Here is a 26713-nt window from a genome sequence, read left to right as displayed (position 1 = left end):
TGCCAGGTATTTTTCTCAGTCTAGGGAGCAAGAGTAACCAATACAACCAGGGCTATGGGGCACTCTGCATCGCAGGGGAGAGACGAAGACAGCTAGTGACTGAGCAGGACTCCAGAGGTCCTCCTCTGGCCTCCGTGTGTGTGTGTGTGTGTGTGTGTGTGTGTGTGTGTGTGTGTGTACACAATATAGGCAGACACAAAATCAAAAAGATGTACCACAACACGAGGATGTTTCCTGGTTAACTTTAACTGCCACCTTTACACAGCCTAGAGCATCTAAAAGGAGCAACTCCTTGGGGTGTGGTACACACCTTTACGGTCCAGCACTGGGGAGGCAGAAGCAGGAGGATCTCTGTGAGTTTGAAGCTAGCTGGGTTTATAGAGATTCTAACTTGTTTGTTTGTTTTTGAGACAAAGTCTCTCTACGTAGTCCTGGCGGTCCTGGAGCTCACTGTGTAGAGCAGGTTGACCTCGAACTCAGAGATTCTCCTGCCTCTGCTCCCCAGGGCTGGAAGTGAAGTAAGTGCCACCACCAGCAAGAGAGAGACTGCCTTAAAACAAAACAAAAACAAAGAAAAAAAGCAGAATAGAGGGAGGACGGGGGAAGGACGGTGTGTACACGCATCTGTGCACACACACAAACACATGCAGAAATGAACAGCGCAGCACGATATGCCCGGGGCATTTCGCCCTACTGGTGTCAGCACCCAGAGGCAGCCGCACCCACACACACATTTAAAAAAAAAATCCCTGGAGGCTCGTCACCAGCTGTGACCTGGGCGGTGCGCTTCTGGGAGAGGCCAGGGCCCCAGGCGTCCGGTTTCCTGCCCACGCCAGTCCAACTTCCGCGCGTCTGGTGGGCAGAAGTTTGCGGAGCATCTGCTCCCGGGTCCCCTCTGGGTCCCGCCACAATTGGGAAGAGGGACCCGAGCGCCCCGCCCCTGAGGCCCCGCCCCGCCCCGTCCCTGCTTTACTAGCCAGAGGTCTCGGGGGCCCGTAGGCCGCCGGCCGGTCTGGGCCCCCGCGATGTCGCATGGATCGGGGCTCATCCGGACCACGTGCAGCAGCGGCGGCGCGCCGGGGCCAGGCCAGCCCTCGGAGGGACTGCTGGACCGGGTGTACCCGCGCACCCACGGCGCCCTGCTCAAAGTGGCACAGATGGTAAGAAGGGTGGAGTGGCCTGGGGACGCGTACACGGGCTGCACCTGGCCGGGACCGCGGGATCACTGCGCACCGCTTTAGTGTCCTCCCAAAAAGTTCCCGGAGCAGCCCGCAAGGTCTCCCGTCCCCTCGCATCTCCAACCGCCGCCCTGCTGGGCCGGCCCGCCTCTCCACTGAAACCTGGGGTGCGAGTTCCTCCTCGTCTTCCTTCCTCTTCTCCAGGCCGCGCGTCTCGCACCCGGGCAGGGAAGGGAGAGTCCCCTGCTGTCCCTACCATCCCCGGGCCGTGCCCCCGGCCGCTGGAGAGCGGAGGGCTCGGCTTGGCGTTCCGATCTCTGCTGGGGACGGGGAGAAGCGCCGCCTTTAATATCATCGCTGGGCCCCCTGCGCTCCCCCAGGCCTCAGAGGCTCCTCGGAAGGCCGATGGTTAACTGGGAAGGCCTGTGGCTGAGGGACTTCTGATGGTCACTTGGAGCCAGGCAGGGTGAGGGGGCTGTTGTTAGTGTGAGCAGGGTTGCACAGAAGCCTCTGGCCAGGCCAGAAGTTGCCAGGCAGGCCTGTTCCAGTTCGCTCTTTACCCACCCTTCTTTTCTCCCTCCTGTTTGCTGTTTTCAACTTCTTTGAAATGTCTCATCTTCAACGCCTTTTCTGTTTGTGTGGTGTGTTTGAAACTGGGTCGGACGGTTTGATGCTCCACTCACTATGGCTGGAGAGGGGAGTGGTAGTTTTGTAGAAAGCTGTGGGGACACAAGTTTAGGGAACCTGGTGCAAAGTCACGGACCCGGAAGCGGGGTCCGGCAGGCTACGCGGGAGCAGCCCCCCGGGGCTGGGATACTGGGCCAGAGCTTTCTACCATCGTAACCATTATTTTGGTTGCCTAGCGGTTCCCTGTGGAAAGGGAGGAAGGAGAAGTTCTCGCCTCTCTTAAGAAGGGAACCTGGAGGGACCAAAATTGGGACACAGGGGTGTTTTTAAAAGGAACTAAAAAGGTGTGGTGCTAAGCAGTTTTGGTTTGAGCAGAGTGGTGTGTAGGACCCAAGCTACCGGCCTAGATCAGCCAAACAAAAGCAAGAGGCTACCTCTTTGATCTTTAAAAGCTGGCGGGAGTCAGAGAGACTCCAGGCACAGGTGGAGATGAGATCCAAGGATCAGAGGCCTCCATCCACAAGTGAAGCAGATGAAAATTGTCCCTGTTAGCCTGTGATTTGGGTGCACAAAATTAATTATGGAGGGGAGAATTCTCGCGTTTATGCCGGTCCCTGAGTTTGAGGAACAGGGATATTGTGCCAGCTTGTGGGTGACAGTGAAACCAGCCTTTTCCAAATCGGAGAGCAAAGATTTTAACAGTGACTTCACGTGCCTGCTGCCTCTCTTTTAAAACCCAGGCCAGGAGTCTCCCACCTTCGCTGCAGCTGATCAAACCCCGGGAGGGAGGCTACCTGCTTGGGCCTCCTGTCTGGCTCCTGCCTTTGCCCCACTTTTCTGGGACTCTGTTCTGACATGGAATCTTCATTGTTAGAAACTTCTCGCTTATCAATTGAGGATGACCAACAGAAGCAGCTGTGCTGACAGCACCCAGAGGGCCACTATCTCCGTGGCCTACAGACCTGCTTCTCAGCTTTGTGTTAAGCTTTCAGTGTTCCAATCAAAAGATTTTTCATGTTTCTTTAAGAACCACAGAGGCTGGGGTTGGAAAGATGGCTCCCTGGTTAAGAACTGGTGCTTCCATTCCAGAGGACCCAAGTTGATTTCCAAACCCAATTCAGGCGGCTCTATAACTCCAGGGAGATCTGATTGATGCCTCTGGCTTCCTTGGGCACCCACACTTTCCTGCACCTGCCCCCACACAGAGACACATCCCTTAGAAACTAAAACCTGCAAAGGCCAAGCCTAAGACTAGCTCAGTTGGTTAGCTTAGTTGGTTAGGTACTTGATTAGAACGTATGAAGCCCTGTGACCGATTCCCAGCACCCCATAAATTTGGGTATGGTGGCCTGTGCCTTTAATCTCGGCACTCAGACCTCAGGTGGAGGCAAGGGAACCAGGGGGTTCACGGTCATTCTCAGCTATTCAGTGAGTTCCAGGCTAGCCTGGACTACCTGGGACCTGACAAGGGGTGGGGAGAGGAGGGGGGAACTACTTAGGGGAACTGGCCTTGGGCTCTTCTGGGCTTGTCACTTCTAGAAAAGAAGGGGCCAGAGGTCAGGAAGGAAACGAGTCTCCAGTGAGCCCTGGTACTCGTATGGCATTTATGCAGGTGTGAGTCTTGCAATCCTGCGGTCGATTTCTTTCATCTTCCTCGATGGGCAGTGATGTGATCACTCTTCCTAACTTGAAGGAATTCGTTTAAAAGCATCTTTTTGCTTGTTTTGTTTTTCCAGACAGGGTTTCTCTGTGTAGCCCCGGCTGTTTTGGAACTCCTCTGTAGACCAGACTAGCCTTGAACTCAGAGCTCTGCCTGCCCCTACCTCCTGAGTGCTGAGATCAAAGACACTTACTACCACTCCTGGCTCTTTTCTTTTTTAAGCCAGCATTCAATAATGTGTAAGCTGCATTCTGTACGCCATGACTGCATCCTCGCACTAAATGCTTTTAAGGAACAGAGTGAGTCATGTCATTGACTAGTGAGGAGACCGCCTGAACCGCTGCGAACACCTAAAGCCACAGGGCGGGAGCAGCCGAAGACTGTTTGGCACAGGTATCTCCATGCATCCCCAGAACACACAATTCCGGCAGAGTCTGAACTTCCTAACAATCCAGAGCAATCAAAACCACGGTGAGACAGTGTCACACGCATGAAGTGGATGATAATGAAGGACAGGTGACAAGTGGCTAAGGTGTGGAAGGTATGAAGAGGCTGGGACTCTGGGCCACCGCTGGTGGGCATGTAAACTAACACAGCCACCGTAAGGACGCAGAATGCAGTAGACACACAAGCATGAAAGGTGAATTTGCTCCACACACGCACCCACGCTCGCACCAAAACACACACACACACACGCATACACACAGGCACACAAACACACGTGTGTGTACACACATACACGCATATACACACATGCATACGTGCACAAGTGTGTACACACACAGGCACATTAAATAGGTGCCTATGACCACTACTCCTGCTAGCCTAGGAGAAGTGAGGATGTACATTCATATATATTCATTTTCATAGCAGCGTTATTCACAATAGCCAGAAGCTAGAAACCACATAGAACCCATAAATGGTAGATGAATTTAAAAAAAAAAAAAGCACGACACTTAAGTATCCTACCACAAAAGAAAAGGGAGGTGGGGTTGTGAGATAGGCAACTCTGTTGGAACTCTCAAAACATTGTGCTAAGTGGGAGCGGGAAAGCCGCCCACCAAAAGATGACATTCTATGGTTCTGATCAGACGAAATGTTGAAAATAGGCAAATTTATAGACACAGATGAAAATCAGGGGCTGCTCAGGGCCGGGCCGGGGCCGTGTGGAAGGAAGTCAGCAGTGACTGTTGGTGGTAGAGGTTTGAGGTGGTGTCTGAAACGGTTAAACGTTGTGGTTGGTTAGACAACCACTGAGACTCTAGTAACGGCCGCTGGACTTCACAGGTCAGCCATTTGAAAAAATAGCCTTAGAGAAGCAGTTTCGGGGTGGGGGAGGGCAGCATTTGGGCAGCCTCCAGGTTTGGGAAGTGGGACTGTATTTCAGGGACACCCACAGTCTGCCCAGCCTGACAGTGTAGGCTGATGAGAAGTCTTCTGGTGTCAACTAGGTGCCCAAGAGGTCACAGCTGGAAGGGAAAGAATGGGTGTGGAAGTCAGAGGACAGTTTTGGAATCTTCTAGAAGTGCTGTGCACACCTGTAATCCAGCTACTCGGGAGGTGGAGCCAAGAGGATCAGAAGTTTAGGATCATCCTTGGCTACACAGAGTCCAAAACTAACCTGAACTACAACATGGGCAGGGCATGGTGTCGCACACCTTGAACCCCAGAATTCCCAGCACGTGGATCTCTGTGAGTTCAAGGCCAGCCTGGTCTACATACCAAGCTCTGTATTAGCCTAGGCTACACAGGGAGTGAGCCTGCCTCAAAAAGAACTAAATAAATATGTTAGCATCCCTCAAACATTGTAATAATTAAAAGTACGCTCAGACCTCATCCAAGTGTGACCTGCACCCTCATTTTATAACGCCAGAAATAGAGGCCAAAGGGCAGCCAAGAAACACTGCTAAGATTCTGCCCAATCCTGACCTGAGAACAGGCAACCACTTTCTGCTAAAGGCAAAAACAAATTAAAAATTGATAAGGCTGGAGAGACAGCTCAGCAGTCAAGAGCACTGGCTACTTACTCTTCCTGAGGTCCTGGGTTCGATTCTCAGCACCCACATGGCAGTTCACAACTGTCTGTAACTCAAGTTTCAGAGAATGGGGTCTGACACCCTCTGCAGGCCTCTGTGGGCACCAGGTACACATGCAGACAAACATACAGGAGAAACACTCATCACATGGAAGAAAAATAAATCTATTTTTTAATTGATAATAAAACTATGGGTTTTATCCATCCTAATCAAAGAGATTTGTTCATTGTACATAACATCCAGAGGACAAAGAAGAACACCTGCTCTCCATTTACTCTCCTCCAATGGGAGCAAGAAGTAAGACTTCTTAGAACTTCGTAGACGATACATATAGTTTTTGTGTTGTTTACAACAAAATTAGAATGACCGTGTACATATAAGATGCTCGCTTTGGGTTTATTGACTATAACTTACTGTTTACCTGCTGCTTGGCTTTTAAATCTTTGTGGGGTGCTTGTCTGTGGGTATGTTTGTTTCCATTCATTTATGTGTGCAAGAGTGGGTTGTGTGTACGTGCGTGCGTGCATGCGTGCGTGTGTGTGTGTGTGTGTGTGTGTGCGCGCGCGTGCGTGCGCATGCATGTGCACACACCCATGTCTGGAGGCTGGAAGTTAACTTCCAGTGTCCCTCCTTAGGAGCTGCCAGTCTGGTTTTCTGAGCCAGGGTCCCACACTGGGACCTGGAGCTTGCTGACGCATCTAGATGACTGGCTTGCCCCACCTCCCCAGTGCTGGGGTTACAGGTGCTTGTCGCTACGCCTGGCTTTTTACATCTGTCTGGGGGTTTAAGTCAACTCCGTGATGGAGCATGTGGCAAGTACCGTACCAGGCTGTGTTGTGGCGCCCCACCCCTTGGTCCCACCCCGTATTTGAGACGGTGTCTCAAGCCGCCCAGACTAGTCTCAGACTCACTGAGAACAACCTTGAACCATGACCCTCTTGCTTCCACCTCCAGAGTACTGAGATGACAGCACACCCCAGCAGGCCTAGCTGCAATGTGTTTTTTCCTAGTGTGTTTTGCAGCCAGGCATGGAGGCACCGATTCATGTAACAGCCTCCCCAACCCCTCACCCTCATCCGCCATACACCTCCCCCACAACACTTTCAAGCTCATAGACTTCCAGTCCTGTCCGTGTAAATGCGGTCACGTGCCCCTCCTTGTAGAGAAATCATGTTGAACAAACGTGCCAGTTGTTCCTCGGAATAGATGCCACCTGCCTTCTGCAGAGAGACGGTGCCCCTCAGAGGTGAATGGCTTTGAACACTTTTCCAGGCGGGCCTCAAACTCTCGGCAATCCTCCTGCCCTTGCCTCTTGTGCTGGCATTAAAGGCAGCACCGCCATGGCCCAGACTTTTCTAGACCTTTACAAATATTTTTATTGTACTTTGTGTGTGTGTGTGTGTGCGTGTGTGTGTGCACCCACAAGAACTTGCATGCACACACCTGATCTGCACATGTGGCTTTTCATGTGGGTTCTGGAGACGGAACTTGAGTTTTCCGGTGTGCACAGCTAGGGCCTCTCTCCCAGGCTGCACTTATCACCCTCCCTGGCCCAGGTTTTAGACTTCGATGTCTATAAATCCATAGCTGTCCCTTTATTATCCACAAATTTCAAGGTGCCAAGTAGAATAGTGATCATAATTGTAAAAGGGGATTTGCCTGGCCTTTTGGAAAAGGAGCAATGACAGGCTAATCAGTCATGCTTTGAAATGTGCCTGTACTTAATTAATGGCGACAATGACTGTAGACAGTTCTAGAAGGTGGAGCCCCACAAGTAGGAGACTTTATATCCTCAAGTTGCAAAGCCAAAGGATTTTGTAGGCACAGCCAAGTATCCCATCCCCTGCCCTGTTAGGCACCCTGAAAAGCCAGTCGCTACTATGCTGAGAACCACTGCCTGGAAACAGGAAGAGGGTGCACCAGGCTTAAGGGCGGCAGAGGGGAAAGGGTGTGTGGTCCCCTAGTGTGCCAACACTCCAACAGGTTGCTTGTTTAACTGTTCAGTGGGTCCCAGAGACCCTCCAGGGCCCTCCTGACTGCGCTGGGGGTGGCACCTAGGGACAGTAGTTCTTCAAATTCTAGTTGTAGACAAGACCTCCCCTTCTTCCCCCGACCCGGTTTCCTGCATGGCCCATGGGCAGCGCATCTGTTTCCTGCCTGCCATCTGCCTACCGCCTGTGCTGCTGGCCAGCCTTGGCCCTGGAAGCCCCCTCTGACCTGCCAGCTGCTGCTTCCCTTGTCACCAGACTGGCTCTGCAGCTTCCTCACTGGCTGGCTGGCCACACTCCCTGTATTTCTCACAGGCCAGTAAAGGCATCCTGGGCTCGGCAGGGCCTGGACCCAGCTGGGAGGGAGCCCCACGGACTCCAAGATGTGACAACACCTCTGCTGACCCCACTCCACTCCCTGTGGGCTATCCGCAGCTGCAGAGGGGCAGCCTCCAACAGACGGCAGGCAGGTTCCCCTGGCTCATGCCGGCAGTCAGCAAAGCTGAGAGCTGTGTCCTGAGGCAGCTCACCCACCCATGGTTAGGACAAATGGCTGGATGGAGCAAGTGAAAAGCTGCTCATGAGAGCTTTCCAGGCGCCCTGAGAGGACAGCTATGGGGCCCTCAGAAGCCCCTTCCTGCCAAGGGGACGGTTTGAAAGATGGAAGCCGGGAAATGAGAACCTGCAGCAGGACTCCCGACTTTCCTTCCCACAGGTGTTCCCTCCCTCCCTCCCCCGCAGCAGCTGTCAGCAACTCCAGTCCTTGCTTAAGAAGAAACAAAATAAACAAACAAAGAACGTTCCCCCCTTACAGTAGAAAAGTGTCAGTTAAACTAAACAGCGACAGGCTGAGCACCCGGCAGGTCAGAGCCGCTGAGGTAGGCGTTTTCTCATGTTTCCTGGCTAAACTCTCGTGTTTGGGGAAGCTGGGTCCTATGCTGGGTCCTATGCCCTCGTTTGCAGACGAGCGTTGAGGAAGAGGAGCTATGTCGTTCGTCTTAAGGCCTGAAAGCCATGACTCGTAACACTCGGGTTCCAACCAAGTCAGAGCCCAGAACCTAAGTTCTTTTGGTTTTTGTTTTGTTTTGGTTTGGTTTTGGATGGGGTTTCATGTATCCCACCCTCGGTTCACCGTGTACCTGAACATAAATTTGCACTTCTGACCCTGGCGCCTCCCCTGCAGAGTGCCAAGAATACAAACATGGGTGCTGTGGTTCCTGCTTGGCTAGTAGATGCTTTACCAGCCAGCCATCCTCCCCAGGCCCTGGCTGTGTCCGGCTTTTTTAGATTTATTTTGTTATTCTTATTTATGTGTATGTGTGTGTGCCTGCATGAGTTTCTGTGCACCACAGTACCTGACAGTCTCTGGAACAGAGGGTTACGGACTATAGGCAATTGTGATCCGCCATGTGGGTGTTGGGAACCAAACCCAAGTCCTCCGGAAGAGCAATAAGTTAACCACTGAGCTATTTCTCTATTTCTCTGACTGTAGTTTTCTTTCCCCTTTTTGGATAAACAAGCATTGAGAAAATTACAACCTTCCCCATGTTTAAAAAAAAAAAAAAAACCCTCTATTGAATTCCACCTCTGCAGTTGAACCTGACCAGGGCCAACCGAGTCACTTTCTCACCAAACCTGTAGCTTTTGTGTGTGGTGAACAGGCTCTTCCAGACTGGCTCAGCATGACAGGCACATCCTTGGGGGACCCCAGGGAGACACACTCTTATGTAGTCTGTCCTGAGTGAGGGTGGAATTCAGTCAGTGCATGCTGACTGATGGCATAGGAAACAGGGATGGAGCATCATCCCCATGGGTACATCACACTGTCCCAGAGGTGAGGGGCTGCCGAGGATACAGTTAAGGGCCTCAGAGGCAGCTACTTCTGTTTATCCCTTAGGAGGGCCTAACACGTGCAGTGAAAAGCCTTTAGAAGGAACATTGCATCTTCCTAAACGGGGAGATTCGCCCCATTACCTCTCAAGTGCAAGGGATTGTAGGTACAGGGGTGCACATTACCATCCAGTTTTAGGTGGAACTGAAGATCAAACCCAGCGATTCCTGCATGCTGGGCAAGCCCTCTACCAACCAAACCACATTCCCAGCCCTGGATCGAATTTTGTTTTTGTTTTTTTTTTTGTCAAGACGGGGTTTCTCTGTGTATCCCCGGCTGTCCTGGAAATCACTGTGTTCCAAGCTGGCTTGAAATTAAAGAGATCTGCTGGCCTCTGCTTCCCAAGTGCTGGGATTAAAGCCTGCACCACCATGCCCGGTCGGCTTCCTGTGTGAAATTTTGTAAAGTAAGAACTTTTTTGTTGGACTAGAGAGATGATTCAGCAGTTAAAGCATGTACTGCCATTGCAGAGGATCCAAGTTTGGATCCCAGCACCCACATCGAGGACTCAAAACTACTTATGTCCCTGGCCTCCTGGTGTGCACGCACACACACATACATGAATTAAAGGTTCTTTTTAAGAGCTCATATCGTTACTGCATCACGGTCGGGTGTGAGTAAGTGTTCCTATTTTACAGATGAGGCAGTGATATAGGCCACCTGAGGGTCTTGTTTGTAACCACCTGGCTTACAGAATCTGTTCCCCACCTCTGCTGTCCACCTGTCTCTTCTCCATGGTCCCTTCCCAAAGCTATTCTGAAGAAATTAAAATCCTGTCAGCTGTGGTGGCATACATCTGTAATTCCAGTTTTCAGAATGTACACTGAGGCAGAAAGATCCAAGTTTGAGTGTAGCCTAGGCCATGTAGTAAGGCCCTAAAAGGACAGAAGGCAGTGCCTTTGGTTGGTTGGTTGGTTGGTTGGCTGGTTGGTTGGTTGATTTTTTGGCTTTCAAGACAAGGTTTCTCTGTGTGACAGTCCTACCTGTACTGGAGCTAGCTCTTGTAGACCAGGCTGGCCTCAAAACTCAAAATCCTCCTGCCTCTGCTTCCTGAGTGCTGCAGCTCTTCTGTGAGGTGGGAAAGACATTTAGGGGAATGGAGCTAGACAAAAGCAAGTTTTCCTGGGCCCAGCCTCAGCCAACTTCATGGGGAAGCTCTGGAGAAGGAGGCCTGTTACATAGCTTGTCCTGGGGACTAGAGAGAGCAGTCCAGTCCTCATTGGCCACAGTGTAAAGAGAGGCCAGCTGTAAATGCCTAAGGGGGCAAGGACAGAGGGCACAGAGAACTGAGTTCACAGCAGCATCCCTAGCTGCACACACACACCTGACTATTTTAAGTGAGTTAACAGTTCGTGTCAAGCCATGTTCATGCTCAGAGCTATCCCAGGGCACATGCAGCCCACTGGCCACAGGTTGAACACATCTGGCGGAATCGGATGCTCTGTGGGTCTGCACACCTGCTGCAGGCTGCGATCTGGCTTGCCTGCTGTCTTCCCTAGTGTCCCTCTGAACCCCCAGCTCCAAGCACAGACGCCCTCAGGACTTCATGTCACATTTTGCTGTCCACTGAAAGAGCTGTGTTGTTTTTGTTGTTTTTATCCGACTCTAATTGCAAATAAGAGCAGGAGTGAGGATCAATATTTGCTGAGTGGAAAATAAAGTCGATGGGGAAGAAAATTATTTCAACAGCCTTTTCCTGTTTCAACAATGTTGTGGCAATAACAATAACTGAATCAGTGTGTGTGTGTGTGCGCGTGCGTGCGCGCGCGCGCGTGCTTAGCTGTGTGTGCTGGTGAGATGCATATGTGCGCATGTGTGTGTGGAAGCTAAGGATCAACCTCAAGTGTCCTCGGTTACTGTTCCCCTTTTGAGATGGGTTCTCTCTCTGAACCTGGAGCTCATCCGCCTGGCCAAGCAAGCCCCAGGAACCTGCTCATCTCCACGTCCCCAACACTGGGGTGACAAGTGAGCCACATGGCTCCTGACTTCACACAGGTGCTGAGGCTCACACTTGGGTCCCCCTGTCTACACAGCAAGCACTTTACCCACTGAGCTCTTGCCCCTGCCACTTCACCGGACCTTTTGCTTGTTTGTTTGTTTTTGTTTTTCAAGACAGGGTATCTCTGTGTAACAGCTCCGGCTGTTTTGGAGCTCACTCTGTAGACCAGGCTGGCCTTGAATTCACAGAGACCCACCTACCTCTGCTTCCGGGGTGCAGGGATTAAAGGTGTGCGCCACCACTGCCCAGCACACTGTCTCATTTTTAACTCCTTGTAACAACGTAGGTCACAATCATGGACAGATGTGTCCTGGAGAACAGTACGTGACTGCTTGAGTGGGGACCTTCCCAATCCTTCCTACGGTTTCGCTTGGAAAGCCAGAAAACCACAGACACGCACATCAATGGTGCAATGCTAGCTTTTGTTTCTGAGACAAGGTCTTGTTAGGTTGCCCCAGCTGCCTGGAACTCACAATCCCCTGCCTCTCCACCTCTCTAGTGCCATCATCCCCAGCTGGGACACTAGCTTTCCAAGGCTTCTCAGGATTGGTCAGGATGTCCTGTTCACTGCATCACTCTGGGTGGATGAAAGAACTCTAGGGCAAGGTACATGCGGGAGTCTGAACGAGAATGGCCCCCACAGGCTCATAGATTTAAAGGCTTGGTACCCAGTTGGCAGAACTGTTTGGCAAGGATTGGGGGTGTGGCCTTGTTAGGGAGGTGTGTCACTGGGGGTGGTCTTTAAGGTTTCAAAGCCCACACCGTCCAGTTGGCTTGCTCATTGTCTCATCATGGAAGCTCTCAGTTACTGCTCCAGTGCCATGTCTGCCTGCTGCCGTGCTTCCTGCCGTGATGATCACGCCCTGAGCCTCTGAAACTGAGTAAGCCCCCAGGTAAACTATGATGCTCTCATCCTTGTGTCTCCAGTCCCCATCAGTGGTGACAGGAATTGCTGCAGGCTTAACACACAGCTGTCTTGCTTGGGCTCAGCCAGCAAGCTTAACTATAACCTTCTACTCTAAACTTGTAGTTTGGGTTGTGGGGGGTGGCGTAGTTTAGCAGAGTTTGGGTGGGCAGGAATAGCTGGACTAGCAGGCATCAGCAGGGGTCTTGTGTTTTCTGTTCATCTGCAGCAGGAACTAAGCTGGCCTGAAGCATTTTTGAAAATGAACCATCAGATTTTAAAATTTATTTCTGGAAGTGGGAAAGAGAGACATTTTCCTCAGTGGTGTAGTTCCTGGCAATGCTACATGCTCCCGGAAGTAGCACTAACTGAACTCAGTGTGAGGGAAAAAGAAGAAAAAGAGGAAGGGTGTGTGGCTGTGTGGTTGGGAGCCCTGGAAGACCTGTGCACTACAGGAGCTGAAGGAAGAAACGAATCCTGGGCTGGAGACTACAGAACAAGGTTCTGCCATCTTCACTTCCACCCAGGGATGCAGCTTTGGCTTCCAGAACTGCAAGGGAATCAATATGTGCGTGGGTCATTAGTTATAAAAGCCATGCCAAACTCACACAGCCCATTAAAGGGTTCAAAGTGTGGCCAGATTCTGAAGAGCATCAATACTGTACACCATACACTGCACATGATACTCTGCACATCATACACTGTACATATACACTGTACACCATACACTGCACACTATACATTATACATACACTGCACGCTATACATTGTGCACTGCACACTGTACATTATACACTGTACACCATGCACTGCACACTGTACATTAAACACTGCACTATATACTATACACTGTACACATACACTGTACACCATACATTGTACACTATATATATATACATCATACACTATACACCACTATAACTGTACACCATCCACTATACACCACTATACACTGCACACTGTACATTATACACTGTACACCATACACTGCACATGATACACTGTATACCATACACTGCATGCTGTATGTAATTATACACTGTAAACTATATACTATACATTGTACACTATATATACACATCATACAGTGTACACCATTATAACTGTACACCATACACTATATACTGCTATACACTGTACTCAGGTTAAGGCTGGTCCTTGCCTCCTGAGAAGTTTTTTGTTTTGTTTCTCATCATGAAATGCTTGCCATATGCATTTTCTGCATCAGTTGACGGGGACATATGGCTGCCTCTCGTGTCTGTCTCTCTGTGTGGGTTCAAATCATCTGAAACTCTTAGACCAGCTGTGCATTTCTGAGGTGCCCTATGCTCCCATCTCGTCTGTGTTGCTGGCCTGATGCACTAAGATGCAATTGAGGGGCAGAAACCACTCCTGAGACATTTGCATGTGAACAGTCCACTCTGAGTTTTTCAGAGTCCATACCTTTTGCTTCTTCTGTGACTGACTTTTATGGTTTTTTGTTTGTTTGTTTGTTTGTTTGTTTGTTTTTCAAGACAGGGTTTCTCTGTGTATCCCTGGCTGTACTGGAACTTACTCCGCCAACCAGGCTGGACTCGAACCCAGATCCGCTTACCTCTACTTCCTGAGTGTTGGGATTAAAGGCGTGTGCCACCAATGCCCAGATGATATTTTTTTAACTTTTTATTTTTTAACCTCTTTTTCAGTTCTGCCATGCTTTAGGAAAGGAGCATTCTGTAACCCAAGCCTGAGACAGGGTTTGTTAAGAAGCCTTTGCTCTCAGGAGCAAGGGTCATGAAGACCTCAGCCGACTCCTGCTATGTAGCTCTCCCCAGCTGTCACCCTGAGGACTGCTGGCCTGTGTCTGGGTCACCTGAGTTCTGGGTATAGGTGGATGAGTGTAGCCACTATGGAGGACAGACATATAGGCAGATTTCGTGCCCCCCCCCCACTTCCTCTCAGAACTTCCAGGTCAGGGGTGAGGCCTTCTGTAGAGACTGAAAGCCTGCTTTGTCTAACAGGCTTTGACGGTGGCCAACCCTGCAGGCTGGTGAAGGGAGCATGTGGGGCTAGCCAAGGTCAGCCATGCCAGGTTATTTTTAATAAGTGGAGGCTAAGGGGGCGGGGACCTCGCTGAAGAGAGGCCTTTGTCTCCACAAACTCACCATGGACACAGTGAGGAGAACTCACTCACAGGCCAGGGAAGGCCACCTTCCTCTGTGCATGGGTACAGATGACAGCACTCAGACCTCGGGAGAACAAGGTATCCAGGCCTCGGACCCCAGAGGCATCTTTCCTTCCTCTAAGGTGGCGGCCCTCAACCTCTGGGTCATGCTCCCTGACGGGGTTGTTGAATGACCCTTTCACAGGGGTCACCCAAGACCATCAGAAACCACAGAAACTCACATTACGATTCATAACAGTAGCAGAATTGCAGTTATAAAGCAGCAAGGGAATAAGTTTATGGTTGGGGTCACCACACCATGCGGAACTGTGTTAAAGGGTCGCAGCATTAGGAAGGTTGAGAACTGCTGCTCTAAGGAGCTTTCCAGGCTGCTTGCTCCTTAGCTGCCCCTCAGAGGACCAAGGCTCAGCTGGATTGAGGTGGAGAGGCCCGTGCTGATTTCATTACTGCTTGGTGGTTTGTGGGAGGAGTTAGACTCAGTCTGAAATTGTTGTGAAAAAAGTCTCAGGACTCCGTAGCAGTGAGGGAGGATTGGGGAGGTGCATGGACCCTCTTGTTTGTGTACCCACGGGGCTCCCTGCATCACCAGGCAGTAGAGTCCCCCCAAACCCCTGGAGGTCTTGAGGGGGGCTCTTGCTGCCTTCCCCACTCCTGTCTTTCCCCTCTCCTGGCATTCCCCTGGCTGTTACAGGAATGATACTCTCATTCCACCATGTGAAACTTGAGGCTCAGACTCAGCCCTCAGACTTGGCAGTAACAGCCTTTGCCCTCCAAAGCATGTCGCCAGCCTTCCCCTTCGGCTTCCAGAGTTCTTACCGAAGGCGGGTCTTCAAGCAGCCTCGGTCTATCCGGGTCCCCAGGGGGGGATGATCCACATGCTGAACAATAGTGGCTGTCGGGCTGTGACCCAGGGCACAGGCCCATCATGGTTCTTGTGTACTTGCTTGGTCGTTTTTCATTCCAGACTAATCCCTCTCCTCAGGCTGATGCAGGCTTGGCTCCGGCTGCTTCAGTTTTGAATCAAGGCATCCTGAAGCCTTGTTGAGGGACTCAGCAGGCACACACTTCTGGCACTTACCCAAAGCTGCGTGCCAGGCCTCTTACAGGGTCTGACAAGCCTCGCTGATTCTCTAAGGATTGATTTCCCATGATACTGGCCAGAGTGCCAGTCCCACCATGTGCTCTTTGTCCAAGACTCCTGAGGGCCCTCCCTGGCAAAATGGAAGTTGGTGTGGCCTTTTTGGTGTTTGTTTGCTTTCAACTTTATCATTGTGGTGTATACGTGTGTGCACGGCGTGCGTCCCGCAGCTCATGTTTGGATGGAGGGCAGAAGAAAACCGTGTGCAGACAGTTCTCTTTCCATTTTCCACACAGGTTCTGGGATGGACTCCATCATGAGGCTTACACGGCAGGTGCATTTATCTGCTGGACTGTCTCACCAAACGGGTGGTTGTCCTTTTTCTTTTTCTTTCTTCCTTTCTTTCTTCCTTTCTTTCTTTCTTTCTTTCTTTCTTTCTTTCTTTCTTTCTTTCTTTCTTTCTTTTTTGTTTCTTTTTGTTTGTTTTCCAAGACAGGGTTCTCATGTAACAACCCTGACTGTCCTGGAACTTACTCTGTAGACCAGGCTGGCCTCAAACTCAGATCCACCTACTTCTGCCTTCCCAGTGCTGGGATTAAAGGTGTGCGCCACCACCCAGCATTTTTTGCTTTTTTTTTTTTTAAAGACAGGGTTTCTCGGTGCAGCCCTGGGTATCCTGGAACTTGCTTTGAAGACCAGGCTGGCCTCGTACTCTCAGAGATCTGCCTGCCTCTGCCTCCCGAGTGCTGGGATTAAAGTTGTTTTTAAGACAGGGGTCTCAGGCTGGTCTCTAACTCACAAAGTAGAAGGAAATGACCTTGAACTTCTGATCCTCCCTCTGCCACCTCCCAAATGCTGGAATTAGGTTTGTACCACCACACCTGGTTTATGAGGCGTTGAGGATTGAACCTACGGTTTTGTGAGCACTAGGCAAGCACTCTGCCAAACAAACTAGACCCCAGTCCCTACATCGGTTTGTTTGTTTGTTTGGTTGGTTGGTTGGTTGGTTGGTTGGTTAGTCGGTTGCTTTGGTTTAATTCTGGTTTGAGACAGTCTCACTCTGTAGCACTGACTGGCCTCGAACTTGAAGCAATCCTCTGCCTCTGCTGAGATTGAAGGCAAGGGCCACCATGCTTAGCTTTATTGTAAATTTATGTCCTGACAGACAAGGATTAGAACTGGGGATGTGGTTGATATTCAATGAATAATTATCAAATAAATGAGTTCTTTTCAATGAGTTTCAATGAGAAACAAATGAGTTTCTCTGCATAGCTGGTCTAACAAAGTGGGTTTCAGGACAGCTAGGGCTGTTACACAGAAAAACCCTGTTTCGACTCCCCCCAAAAATCTTAATGACATCCAATGTAAAAACGCAATGTCCACTCTATGATACGTGAGCCAGGAACCGGGCTGGAGACTTAAAAACACATAAAGATACATGCACACTGTACTGGCTTTGTGGGAGCCTAGTCTGTTTGGATGCTCACCTTCCTAGACCTGGATGGAGGGGGGAGGACCTTGGACTTCCCACAGGGCAGGGAACCTTGACTGCTCTTTGAACTGGGGGGGAGGGGGCGGGGGATGAGAGGAGGGGGAGAGAAATGGGAGGAGGGAAGGAGGTGGAAATTTTTAATTAAAAATAAATAAATTAAAAAAAGATACATGCACACTGACAGAGACACAGGGGCACAGGTCATCCTTGCTACAAGAATGCTAAGAATGTCCACTTTATTGTGCTCAGGGGCAACTTATATAGGGCTCTGGCCATGCCCCAGCTCTCAGGATCTTTCAGCTGCAGACTCATCAGAATCCACACCCCTGACATCAGGGTCTCCTATTCAGAGCAGCTGTAGGCAAGGTCTCATGCTCACATCAGCTGCAGGCTGCTCAGAGCAGAGGAAAACAAGTTGTTTACAAGAAATTCAGGATCTGGTGGTTCGCAGTCCCCCAACAATCCAGTAAGTACTTACTGCTGGCTGGACAGGACTCTCAGGGGTCTGAGTCTGAGCTGCTGTGAGCCAGGGTTGGCAGATGTCACCTCCTCTGGGCAGCCTCCAGTGGGGTAATTGGGATGGCTTTGCACTATTCCAAAGTCTCTTGATCCAGCAGGACGGTATCTTAGAGGAAAAATGTAGGGACAGCTGGGGATGTGATTCAGCTGTAGAGTGTTTATTTACCTCATATGCAATAAGCCTTAAATTCAATCCCTCGCACTGCCTAAACCAGGCCTGGTAGAACAAACCTGTAATCCTAGCACTCTAGAAATAGGATCAGGAGTTCAAGGATCAGGAGTTGGCTACTTAGTGAGTTCCAAGCCAGCCTGGGCTTCATGACACCCTTGTCTCCAAGGAAAAACAGAAAAGTGAGCTGAAACGCGCTGTTATGGCAAACCAGAACACATGCCTTCCTCTGTGGCTCTTTGTTTATTCATTATTTATGTTATGTGCACATGTAACATGTGTGGGTACACACCTGTCATAGTATGAATGTGGAGGTCAAAGGGCAGCCACGGGGCTTGGTTCTCTCTACCATGAGGGTCCCAAGGATTGAACTCAGATCATCATGCTTGGCAGCAGCCACTGCTATCCACTGAGCCATCTCCCCAGTCCCAGGAGAGGTCACATTTAATGCTAAGAATGCAACGTGCGTGAGTGTTTGGTACCAGATCCTGCTCCTAGGGAAGCATGCATGGGGGTCTAGAGAATGCTGGAGGTCCTGCATGCCACCAGCCAGCTGTTGTTTGTCCATAGCAGAGCTCGGGTCTACAGGTCTCTCGGGTCTACAGGTCTGGGCGCCTGCCTCCAGGCAGCAGACGGGTCAGGACTCTCACCCACCAGGCCTGTGGCTCAGAGGTGGGGATTTACCACCCTGTTCTCCACTGGTACTAGACGTGGGGCTGTCGGTCATCCTCAGGACAGGGCTCTTAGTGGCATCAGCTGTGGTTCAGCTAAGACCTCCCCCATGGTGTCTCTGGCCAGGGGACATTGTCAGGCAGACCCTCAGGTGCAGGTGTGGAGTGTGTTCCTCACCTGTGCCCATCATTCTCCTTTGGCAGAGTCCAGCTCTCCGAGCAAGAATCAAAACACAAAACTCAGAACAACTCATATATCACTTTCAAAACACGCCAAGTGTGGTTTTTTTTGGTGTGTGTGTGGTTTTTGTTTTGTTTTGTTGTCGTTGTTTTCTATTGTTGTTTGTTTGTTTGTTTTGAGAAGGAGTCTACTACGTACCTCCAGCTGGATTAGAATTTGTCACGTAGACCAAGCTGGCCTTGAATTCTTAGAGATCTGTCTGCCCCTGCTTGCACCTCCACAGACCAGGGCCTGTTTTAAAAGTGCTTATTCCAGGGCTGGAGAGATGGCTCAGCAGTTAAGAGCACTTGCTGCTCTATCAGAGGACCCAAGTTTGGTTCTCAGCCCCTTGTCAGGAGGCTCACAATCATCAATCAGTAACTCTAAGCTCCAGGGGATCCAACACCTCTGTTTTCCTCAGTCACCTGCACGCATGTGCACATACTCTCATGCAGACACACCCACAGCTACATGCAATTAAAACTAATAAAAAAAATCATTCTCTTGGGACTGGAGAGATGGCTCAGCAGTTAAGAGCCCTGGCTGTTAGAGGACCCAGGTTCAATTCCCAGCACCCACCTGGCAGCTCACAACTGTCTATAACTCCTGCTCCAGGGAATGCAACACCCTCACACAGACATACACACAGGCAAGACGCCAATGTGCATAAAATATAGATTAATTAATTAATTAATAAGTCTCTTAAAAGTGGCTATTCCTGGGCTGGGGAGTTGGATTCATTCCCCAGCACCACATAAAACTGCATATGATGGCACATGCCTGCAGTCTTAGTTCAGGTGGTGGACAGAGGAGGACCTGATGTTCACAGTCAGCCTCTTCACAGGGAATTCGAGGCCAGCTGGGATAATGTGACTCTGTCTCAAAAATAAGCCAACAAGGCCAGTAATCTGGCTCAGCATATAAAGGCTCTCACAGCTAAGCCTGATCCCCAGAACTCATCTGGTGCAGGGAGAGAAATGACCCCCGACACTTGTCCTCTGACCTCCACACTGGCACTGTTCCATGTGCCCACACCTGTACACACACACACACACATTCACACATACGAAGTGGGAAATTCTGCTCAGTGTGGGAGGCGCCGTTCTCTGGTTGGATCCTGGACTGTATAAATAGAGGTGGGAGCTGGGACGATTCATCCCTCTGCTTCCTGATTGTGGATGAGACGTGAGTAACTGCTTCAAGGCCGTGCTGCGGGCTGGAGAGATGGCTCTGTGGTTAAGAGCACGGCCTGCTCTTCTAGAAGTCCACACATGTATATGTGTGTGTGTGCGCGCGCGCGCACACATGCATGCACACGCGTGCATGGACACTGATTCAAATATGTTATTGCCTGCAAGCTGAGCTAGTTGGACTAATTATTAGTGACCCAGTGACCTCCATTTCTCTCTATGAAACAGGGATGATTTTTGTCTACGTGGCAGAGTTCTTGAATGCTTCCATTGGATCATATATGCCACACGTCAATCAATAATAACTTGTTGTCCACTGATAAGTTCAATAGATGAGTTGCTATCTTTGCCATCTGAAACAGCTGTATATTAGCTTTAGCTAATACATAAGCCCTGGCTCCCCCCCCCCCACCCACCCAATGTCTTTTTAAAGCCTGTGTTACATGAAGGCAAATTTTTCAACCTCCCAGGCAATTTGTGTGGGAATAACCTGGACTGTAGCCGTGACACAGGGACAGCCCAGCTGGTTCCCTGTGTGTCCCCCTACTCCTGGGTGCCTGTCTTGGGCAGAAGTGTGCTAACCTTTCCATGTCTGCCACAGGTCACCCTGCTGATCGCCTTCATCTGTGTGCGAAGCTCCTCCCGTTGGATCGACTATGGCGCCTACAGCTTCTTTGAAGTCGTCACCATCTGCGACCTGATAATGATTCTCGTCTTTTACCTGGTCCACCTCTTCCGCTTCTACCGTGTGCTCACCTGCATCAGCTGGCCCCTGTCGGTAAGAGGGATACCTGGCCCCAGTGTCAGCACACAGGAGTTGGGACACGGGTTGGGACACGGCTGCTTGGACCCCGACTCCTCAGTGCTTGGTGGAATCTCTGCTGGCCTCCTGAGGGTCCCTCAAACTCACATCCCAGCGTTAGAAGGCTGTGGCTCCTTTGGCATTTATCCGCTATGTGTGTGGCGTGTAGAAGGACAAGCCTTGAAAGAGAGTGAGAAGGTAAACCAGAAGGATCTGCTTTGTGTCTTACTATGTAGGCCAGGCTGGTCTGAAACTCGCAGATATCCTCCTGCCTCTGCCTCCCGAGTTAAAAGTATGTGCTTGGAAGGCAGGTGTCATGACCTTTCCTGTGATCTCTGAAGGGAAGCATTGTATCTTTCATGTTGCCGTGAAGCTAGATATGAATTTTTATAGTTATCTGTCATCAGACAGAGACCCTAATGTATTGAGTGTTTTGTTGTTGTTGTTGTTGTTTTGTTTTGTTTTTGGGTTTTGTGTTAGACGTTGTTGCTTTTTGTTTTAGTTTTTTTGAGGGCATTTATTACTGTCATAGTTCCTTCTGTTTCATTTTGCTTATTTAATGCTGGGTTAAACCTAGCTCCTTAGGAAAAGGCCTACAAAATGATCTTGGGAACTGGGCAGTTCTTGATCTCTGGCTCTGCTCACCAGAGATTGTGTCTCTTGCTTGCCCAGCATCCTTTCTCTCCAGTGTGGCTCCTAGCCCAGCACTCTACACTGGTCACCTGAGCGACATGCCCTTCTTCTGTCCTAAGTGTTCCAAGGGAGAGAGCAGAGCTCTCCCGTCTCCCTGCCCCGGAGTGAGCTCTCCCGGAGTGAGCTCTCCCATCTGTCTCCTCACTGCCCCAGAGTGAGCGCTCCCATCTGTCTCCCTGCCCCAGGTGAGCTCTCCACTCATACCTTTCTTTCTTCCGCCCGACTTCCAGGAGCTTCTGCACTATGTCATTGGCACCCTGCTTCTTCTCATCGCCTCCATCGTGGCAGCCTCCAAGAGCTACAACCAGAGTGGCCTGGTAGCGGGAGCGGTGAGATGCTTTCTACAACCAGTTCAGATTTTAGCTCCTTTCCTCCTAATAGTGGCCAGGGAAGGGGTTGATTTGGGGGCCTTCCTTCTTCAAACTCACACCTACCTCAATCCAGCCAGCTACCCTCTCCAAAGAGCCTGACATTTGGGCTCATTTCAGAGGGTCTGGGAAGTAGACTGGAGGACTGTAGACAAACTTATACAGCTTCAGGAGTAGCCGGCCCACTCTTTACACCCTATCTCTGGGTCTATCTCCCTTACAGCCACTGCTTACATCAGAGCAAAAGGGTTTCAATCCCCATGCCAACTCTGAGCGTATGCTCACGGCAGAGTATTTGGGCATCTCTTTTGCTTCAAGAGGGAAGGGTACTGCAATGAACTAGTGATGTCTGCCATGAGTCTTTTGTCTCTTTTCTTTTGGGTCTCACTGGGTAGTCCAGGCTGGCCTGGAATGCACTGTTTAGACAGACCAGGCTGACCTAAAACTGACCTAATATGCATTGCTTAGCCCAGGGTGGCCTTTGACTTACAGAGATTCTCCTGCACCTGCATCTCTCTGTCTCCTCCTGAGTACTGGGGTTGTAGGCATGCACCACCCTGCTCAGATCTTAAAAGAAATGTGTATGGGTATATATATATGCACATATACATAGCCAAAGCTGAACTTAAATTCATTATGTAGCTGAGGATAACCTTGAACTTCTGATCCTGCTGCCTCCACCTCCCCCCGTTCTGGGATTATAGGGGTGCTCCACCCGTACTCTAGACTGCCTGCATGCTAGATAGTCTGCCAACTGAGCTTCTTCCCAGTCTCCATTTTAGTTTCAACAGTATTCAGGCTCAGAAGGGGCTCCTTATCCCTTGCAGAGATTAAAATGATCTGTCCAATAGCCATGTCCAGCTAGCTAGACTGTACAGAAGTCCAGCCCTGTGGGACATACATGAGCAGACGAATGTGTAGACACATATGGTATGGGAGCATGTTTGAAACGTCCATAGACTCTTGTGATCTGATTTGCGATTTCACCAACTTCATATCTGAGTGACCTTTAGTCCAGTACCCAGGCAAGAAAATTTTTTGTGTTTAAGACTTGGTCTCTTGTAGCTCAGGCTGACCTCTAACTTAAGAAGTAGCCAAGGATGACTTTCAACTTGAGATTCTCCTGACTCCAGCCCCCGAGTGCTAGGATCTAAGGCATGCAACACCACACCTGGTGTGTGTGGTGCTAAGGATGGAGCTGAGGGCTTGGTGCCTGCTGGCAGGCACTCTACCAACTGAGCTAAGACTTTTAAAATGAGTTTTAGGGTCTGTGCAAGTTTCTCTTACAAATATCACCAGACTTCTCCAGACCATGGTCTGTCAGCCTGTTTGCTGCTGGAGTTTGCCTCAGCCTTTCTGCTCAGGGTCACACAGTGGGGACCAAACATGACTGCAGAGGGGTGGCCAAGTCCGTAAACAGTGCTGCCCAGTGCACCTCATGTTCCGTGTGACCTCTGAGCAGATAGGTGCTACCACCTGCAGGTTGGTACACGCCGTGGGAAGAGCCCAGGAATCCACCGTATACGTTGTGTTTCAGGGCACACACGAAGGGATTCCCACTGGGCTGTATAATCAGGTCGTACATAAACTGTGTCAACCCCATGGTCTCTCAGCCCCAGCAGCTAACATTTATCACACCACAGGGAAGCCAGGAAAAAAAATAAATAAATAAAACAAAATGAGGTCCCTGCTCATGAGAAAGTAGCCCTCTAGCACAGGCGAGGAGGACAGGGCCCATGTGACAATTAGCCAACAAACAAGGCACTGTGGTGTAGATGGGCATTCTGCATGGATGGGATAATAGACTGTTGGATTATACAGTACAGACAGTTGGGGACTGGGGTAGTGATGCGCTAATTGTGCACAATAGACAATGGAAGGCAAGGGCTGGCTCTAGTCGGCTAATTATGTGACTCAGACAATCCGTACAGAGAGAGCCAAGGAGAAGGCTTCTGGGCATGGGCTGCTGGGGACAACTGGGTACCTAAACCAGTGAGCTGGGCCCGGAAAGAACACCAGCCATTTTTGGAAATCTACCCTTTGTCTGGCTGCTCTTGGAGCACACCTGTCCAATGTCAGCAGCTGACCAGCGTCAGCACTAGTGGGAGCATGGTGACCCGAGGCCTTCGTGTGGGTCTGTGGACACCTGGGCGGCAGGCGAGCAGAGTGTGAGTCCTGGAGCCCACTGCCCGGGGTCAGACCCTGCACCCGGCATGCTCTGGGGTCTTAAGCATTGGAGCTGTGAAGCAGGAAGGGCAGGGGTGGAGCACCATCCTCGCCTTGGGGGACTGTAGGTTCTGAGTCAGCTACCTGAAGGCTAAGAAACATGGCAGATGTGGAGATACCCCTTGCTGGCTACTGGAGAGTGTCACAAGGAGGGAACCTGGCCACCAGCCTTATGGCTCCCAAGACACCAGGGCCATGATTATTCTCCCTCAACCATCTTTGAGAAGCCTACTAGGTCAAGTTCAACCCTCCTCAAACCCAGCACTAGATGGACCCCTGAAAGGGTAGGAGCCCGGCCCTACCTTATTTTTACTGATAATGTTTAAATGTGTGTAGACATAAAGCCTCAGCTTAAGCTGGCTGAGACCAGAGGCCGGTACCAATGAAACCCAATGATGCTATATAATCTTCTGAACCGGTCCAACTTTTAAATCTAAATTAAAATTAACAATACCACCTCTCTCATTTTTACTGCTTCTGGATCATCAGGGTCCAGTGGCTTGGCCCAAACTAGGTTGTGAATATAAACCCAAATCAGGGCCTTAGACTTACCTAAAGTAATAAGGACAAGGCCAGAGACCCAGAGACCTGGCTCCTGAGCCTGGCCAGGGGACCAGAAGCCTGAGGCTGGGTCTTTTTGAACTTCCCCTCAGTAACTGAGTGGGGACTAAATGACTAGGTCAGCCGGCTCCCCAGCTTCCTTCCTGGCACACAGAGGAAAATCAGAGCGATGGCCCCATGACTGTGAGCTTCTTTCGCTCTCCCACTGTAGATCTTTGGGTTCCTGGCCAGCTTCCTCTGCCTGGCAAGCTTGTGGCTGTCTTACAAGATCACCTGCATAACCCAGTCAACAGGTAAGCTCCCGTCTTCAGGACACAGGGCACACAGGGAGGGAGGTTCGTTCTTGGCTCAGCAATAAGGAATGTTTTGGTACCAAGGGCCAAAGTAGAATTAGAGGGCAGGGCACAAAAGGAAGAAGGAACCTAAGGACCCTGCCTGCCTTCCTACCCTTCTCTACATGCCCAGGGAGACATCCTGGGACGCTCTGGGTATGACCAAGTATGTCCTTGAACTTCTGATTCTTTTGCCTCTGCCTCCCAAGCGCTGGGATTATCCAAGCATTTCTTACAATAAGCTTCCTGGAACAATAACAAGACTCAGAACTCTTACAAAATATAGGTGTCGTTTTCATTGTTTTGCTTTTTTTCTTAAATCTCATGATGAAGCCCAGGGTAGGTTTGAACTTGCAACCTTCCTGTCTCAGCCTCTAAAGCAATGGGATTGCAGGTGTGTGACACCAAGCCTAGCACTCAGAAGCAGTGCCTGGTCTCTTCCCAACATCTCCTCTCTGAAAAAAACTTGCAAATGTGCTTAAAGAGAACCAGGGAAGGGAACGGTGGTACACAAGTTTAATCCCAACATTGGGAAGCAGAGGCCGGTGGATCACTGAGTTTAAGGCCACCATGCAGCCTAGTCTACTGGGCTTGTGCCAGGCCAAGGCCACACAGTGAGACCCTATCTCAAACACGAAACCACACCTGCCCTTTCTCCCCACTACTTCATCTCGTGCCAGACATTGTCCTGGCATCATTAGGAATCTTATTTTATTTTTTTCATTGATGGGGTCACTCGCCCTTTTTCCTATTTTTTTTTTTTTTTTTTTTACTAAATGCTGCTATAATGAATGCCCTCACAAATTAACCCTGATACACATCCTTGATGATTTTTTATCCTTAAGTTCTTTGGAGGCTTGGGTGGGTGAGGATTAGCCAGTGTCTACCTGTGTAGCCTAGGCTGGTTTTGAACTTTTGGCGGTCCTCTTGCCTCAGTTTCTCCAGTGCTGAGTTACAGACAGTTGGGAGGCACCTGGCATGGGTCTTCTACAGGAGCAGCAAATGCTCTTCACTGGCAAGTCACCTCTCCGCTCCCCTCTTTTCTTCCTTTTTAAAAACATTTAGGGGGCTAGGGTTCTGGCAGTAAAATGCTTGCTATCCAGATCCTTAGTGCTCATTTAAAAAGGCGAACATGGTGGTATCCATCTGTAAGCCCAGCACTGAGATGGAGGCCGGCAGATGCTGGCAGCTTACGGGCACAGACACCCTAACCCTAGACAGTGAGTGCTAGGTTCAGCAAGGACACCATGTTTCAAAAAATACGGTGGAAAGCAAGAAGAAGACGCCTGACCTCCACCTTCCTCCCTTCCCCCTCCCCTGCCGCACGCACACACATTCTATTTGAAGCTCGGACATGTGGAGCAGAAGCCCATGGCTTCGGGATGAGTTCTATTCCTGGCAAGGTGACCTAACTTTCCATTTCTTTCTCAAGATGCATCTGCCTGACAAGGCCATCGCCTCTGGTCCCCGCAAAAGGACCTGCGGGATGTAGGCTCGCCCCAGGAGGACCCCAGACATGGCTACGGACTGCTCAGATGACAAGGCCAGTACCTTCCCTGGCTTTGCCAGGACACTGGGCTCCTGAGCATCAAGCAGCTACAGCCTCCTTCGAGTCTGCCACAGAGAACATTTCTCCACTCTGGGCTCCTAGCACCACTCAGGTACCAAGGAAGGACTGCACTGAGCCTAACAGAGACTTCTGGATCCGCCTGCAGAGACACGCCTTTTTTCATAGCCCTCAGGACCAAGACCTCCCAGAGTCCTCACAGAAGCATCGGACCCTAATTTATCTGGCCTGTCAAGCTGGTCTTCAAGAGCCTCTGTTCTAAGTGAGGAGCCAGCAGAAACACTATGTGGCCACTCCGTTTGTCCGGTCCCTATCTCTGCCTTTGTCACCGTGTGTGTGGGAGGGGGTTGGTTTTGAATAAAACATCAGTCAATAGCA

The 26713-nt window shown here is 50.3% G+C and overlaps 1 protein-coding gene across 1 annotated transcript; it reads left to right on the top strand.

Annotated features, from left to right (window-relative positions):
- Positions 1 to 864: 864 nt before the first annotated feature.
- On the top strand, positions 865 to 26713 carry Cmtm7 (CKLF like MARVEL transmembrane domain containing 7). The gene is made up of 5 exons (XM_038322865.1): positions 865 to 1160; positions 20388 to 20564; positions 21512 to 21610; positions 24648 to 24729; positions 26201 to 26713. The coding sequence occupies exons 1-5, from the start codon at positions 1026 to 1028 to the stop codon at positions 26212 to 26214; spliced, it is 507 nt and encodes a 168-aa protein (XP_038178793.1). The 5' UTR covers positions 865 to 1025; the 3' UTR covers positions 26215 to 26713.

Source organism: Arvicola amphibius, chromosome 3, assembly GCF_903992535.2.
Source record: "Arvicola amphibius chromosome 3, mArvAmp1.2, whole genome shotgun sequence".
NCBI classification, from domain to species: Eukaryota; Metazoa; Chordata; class Mammalia; order Rodentia; family Cricetidae; genus Arvicola; species Arvicola amphibius.
This window is presented reverse-complemented; position numbering and strand designations above follow the sequence as displayed.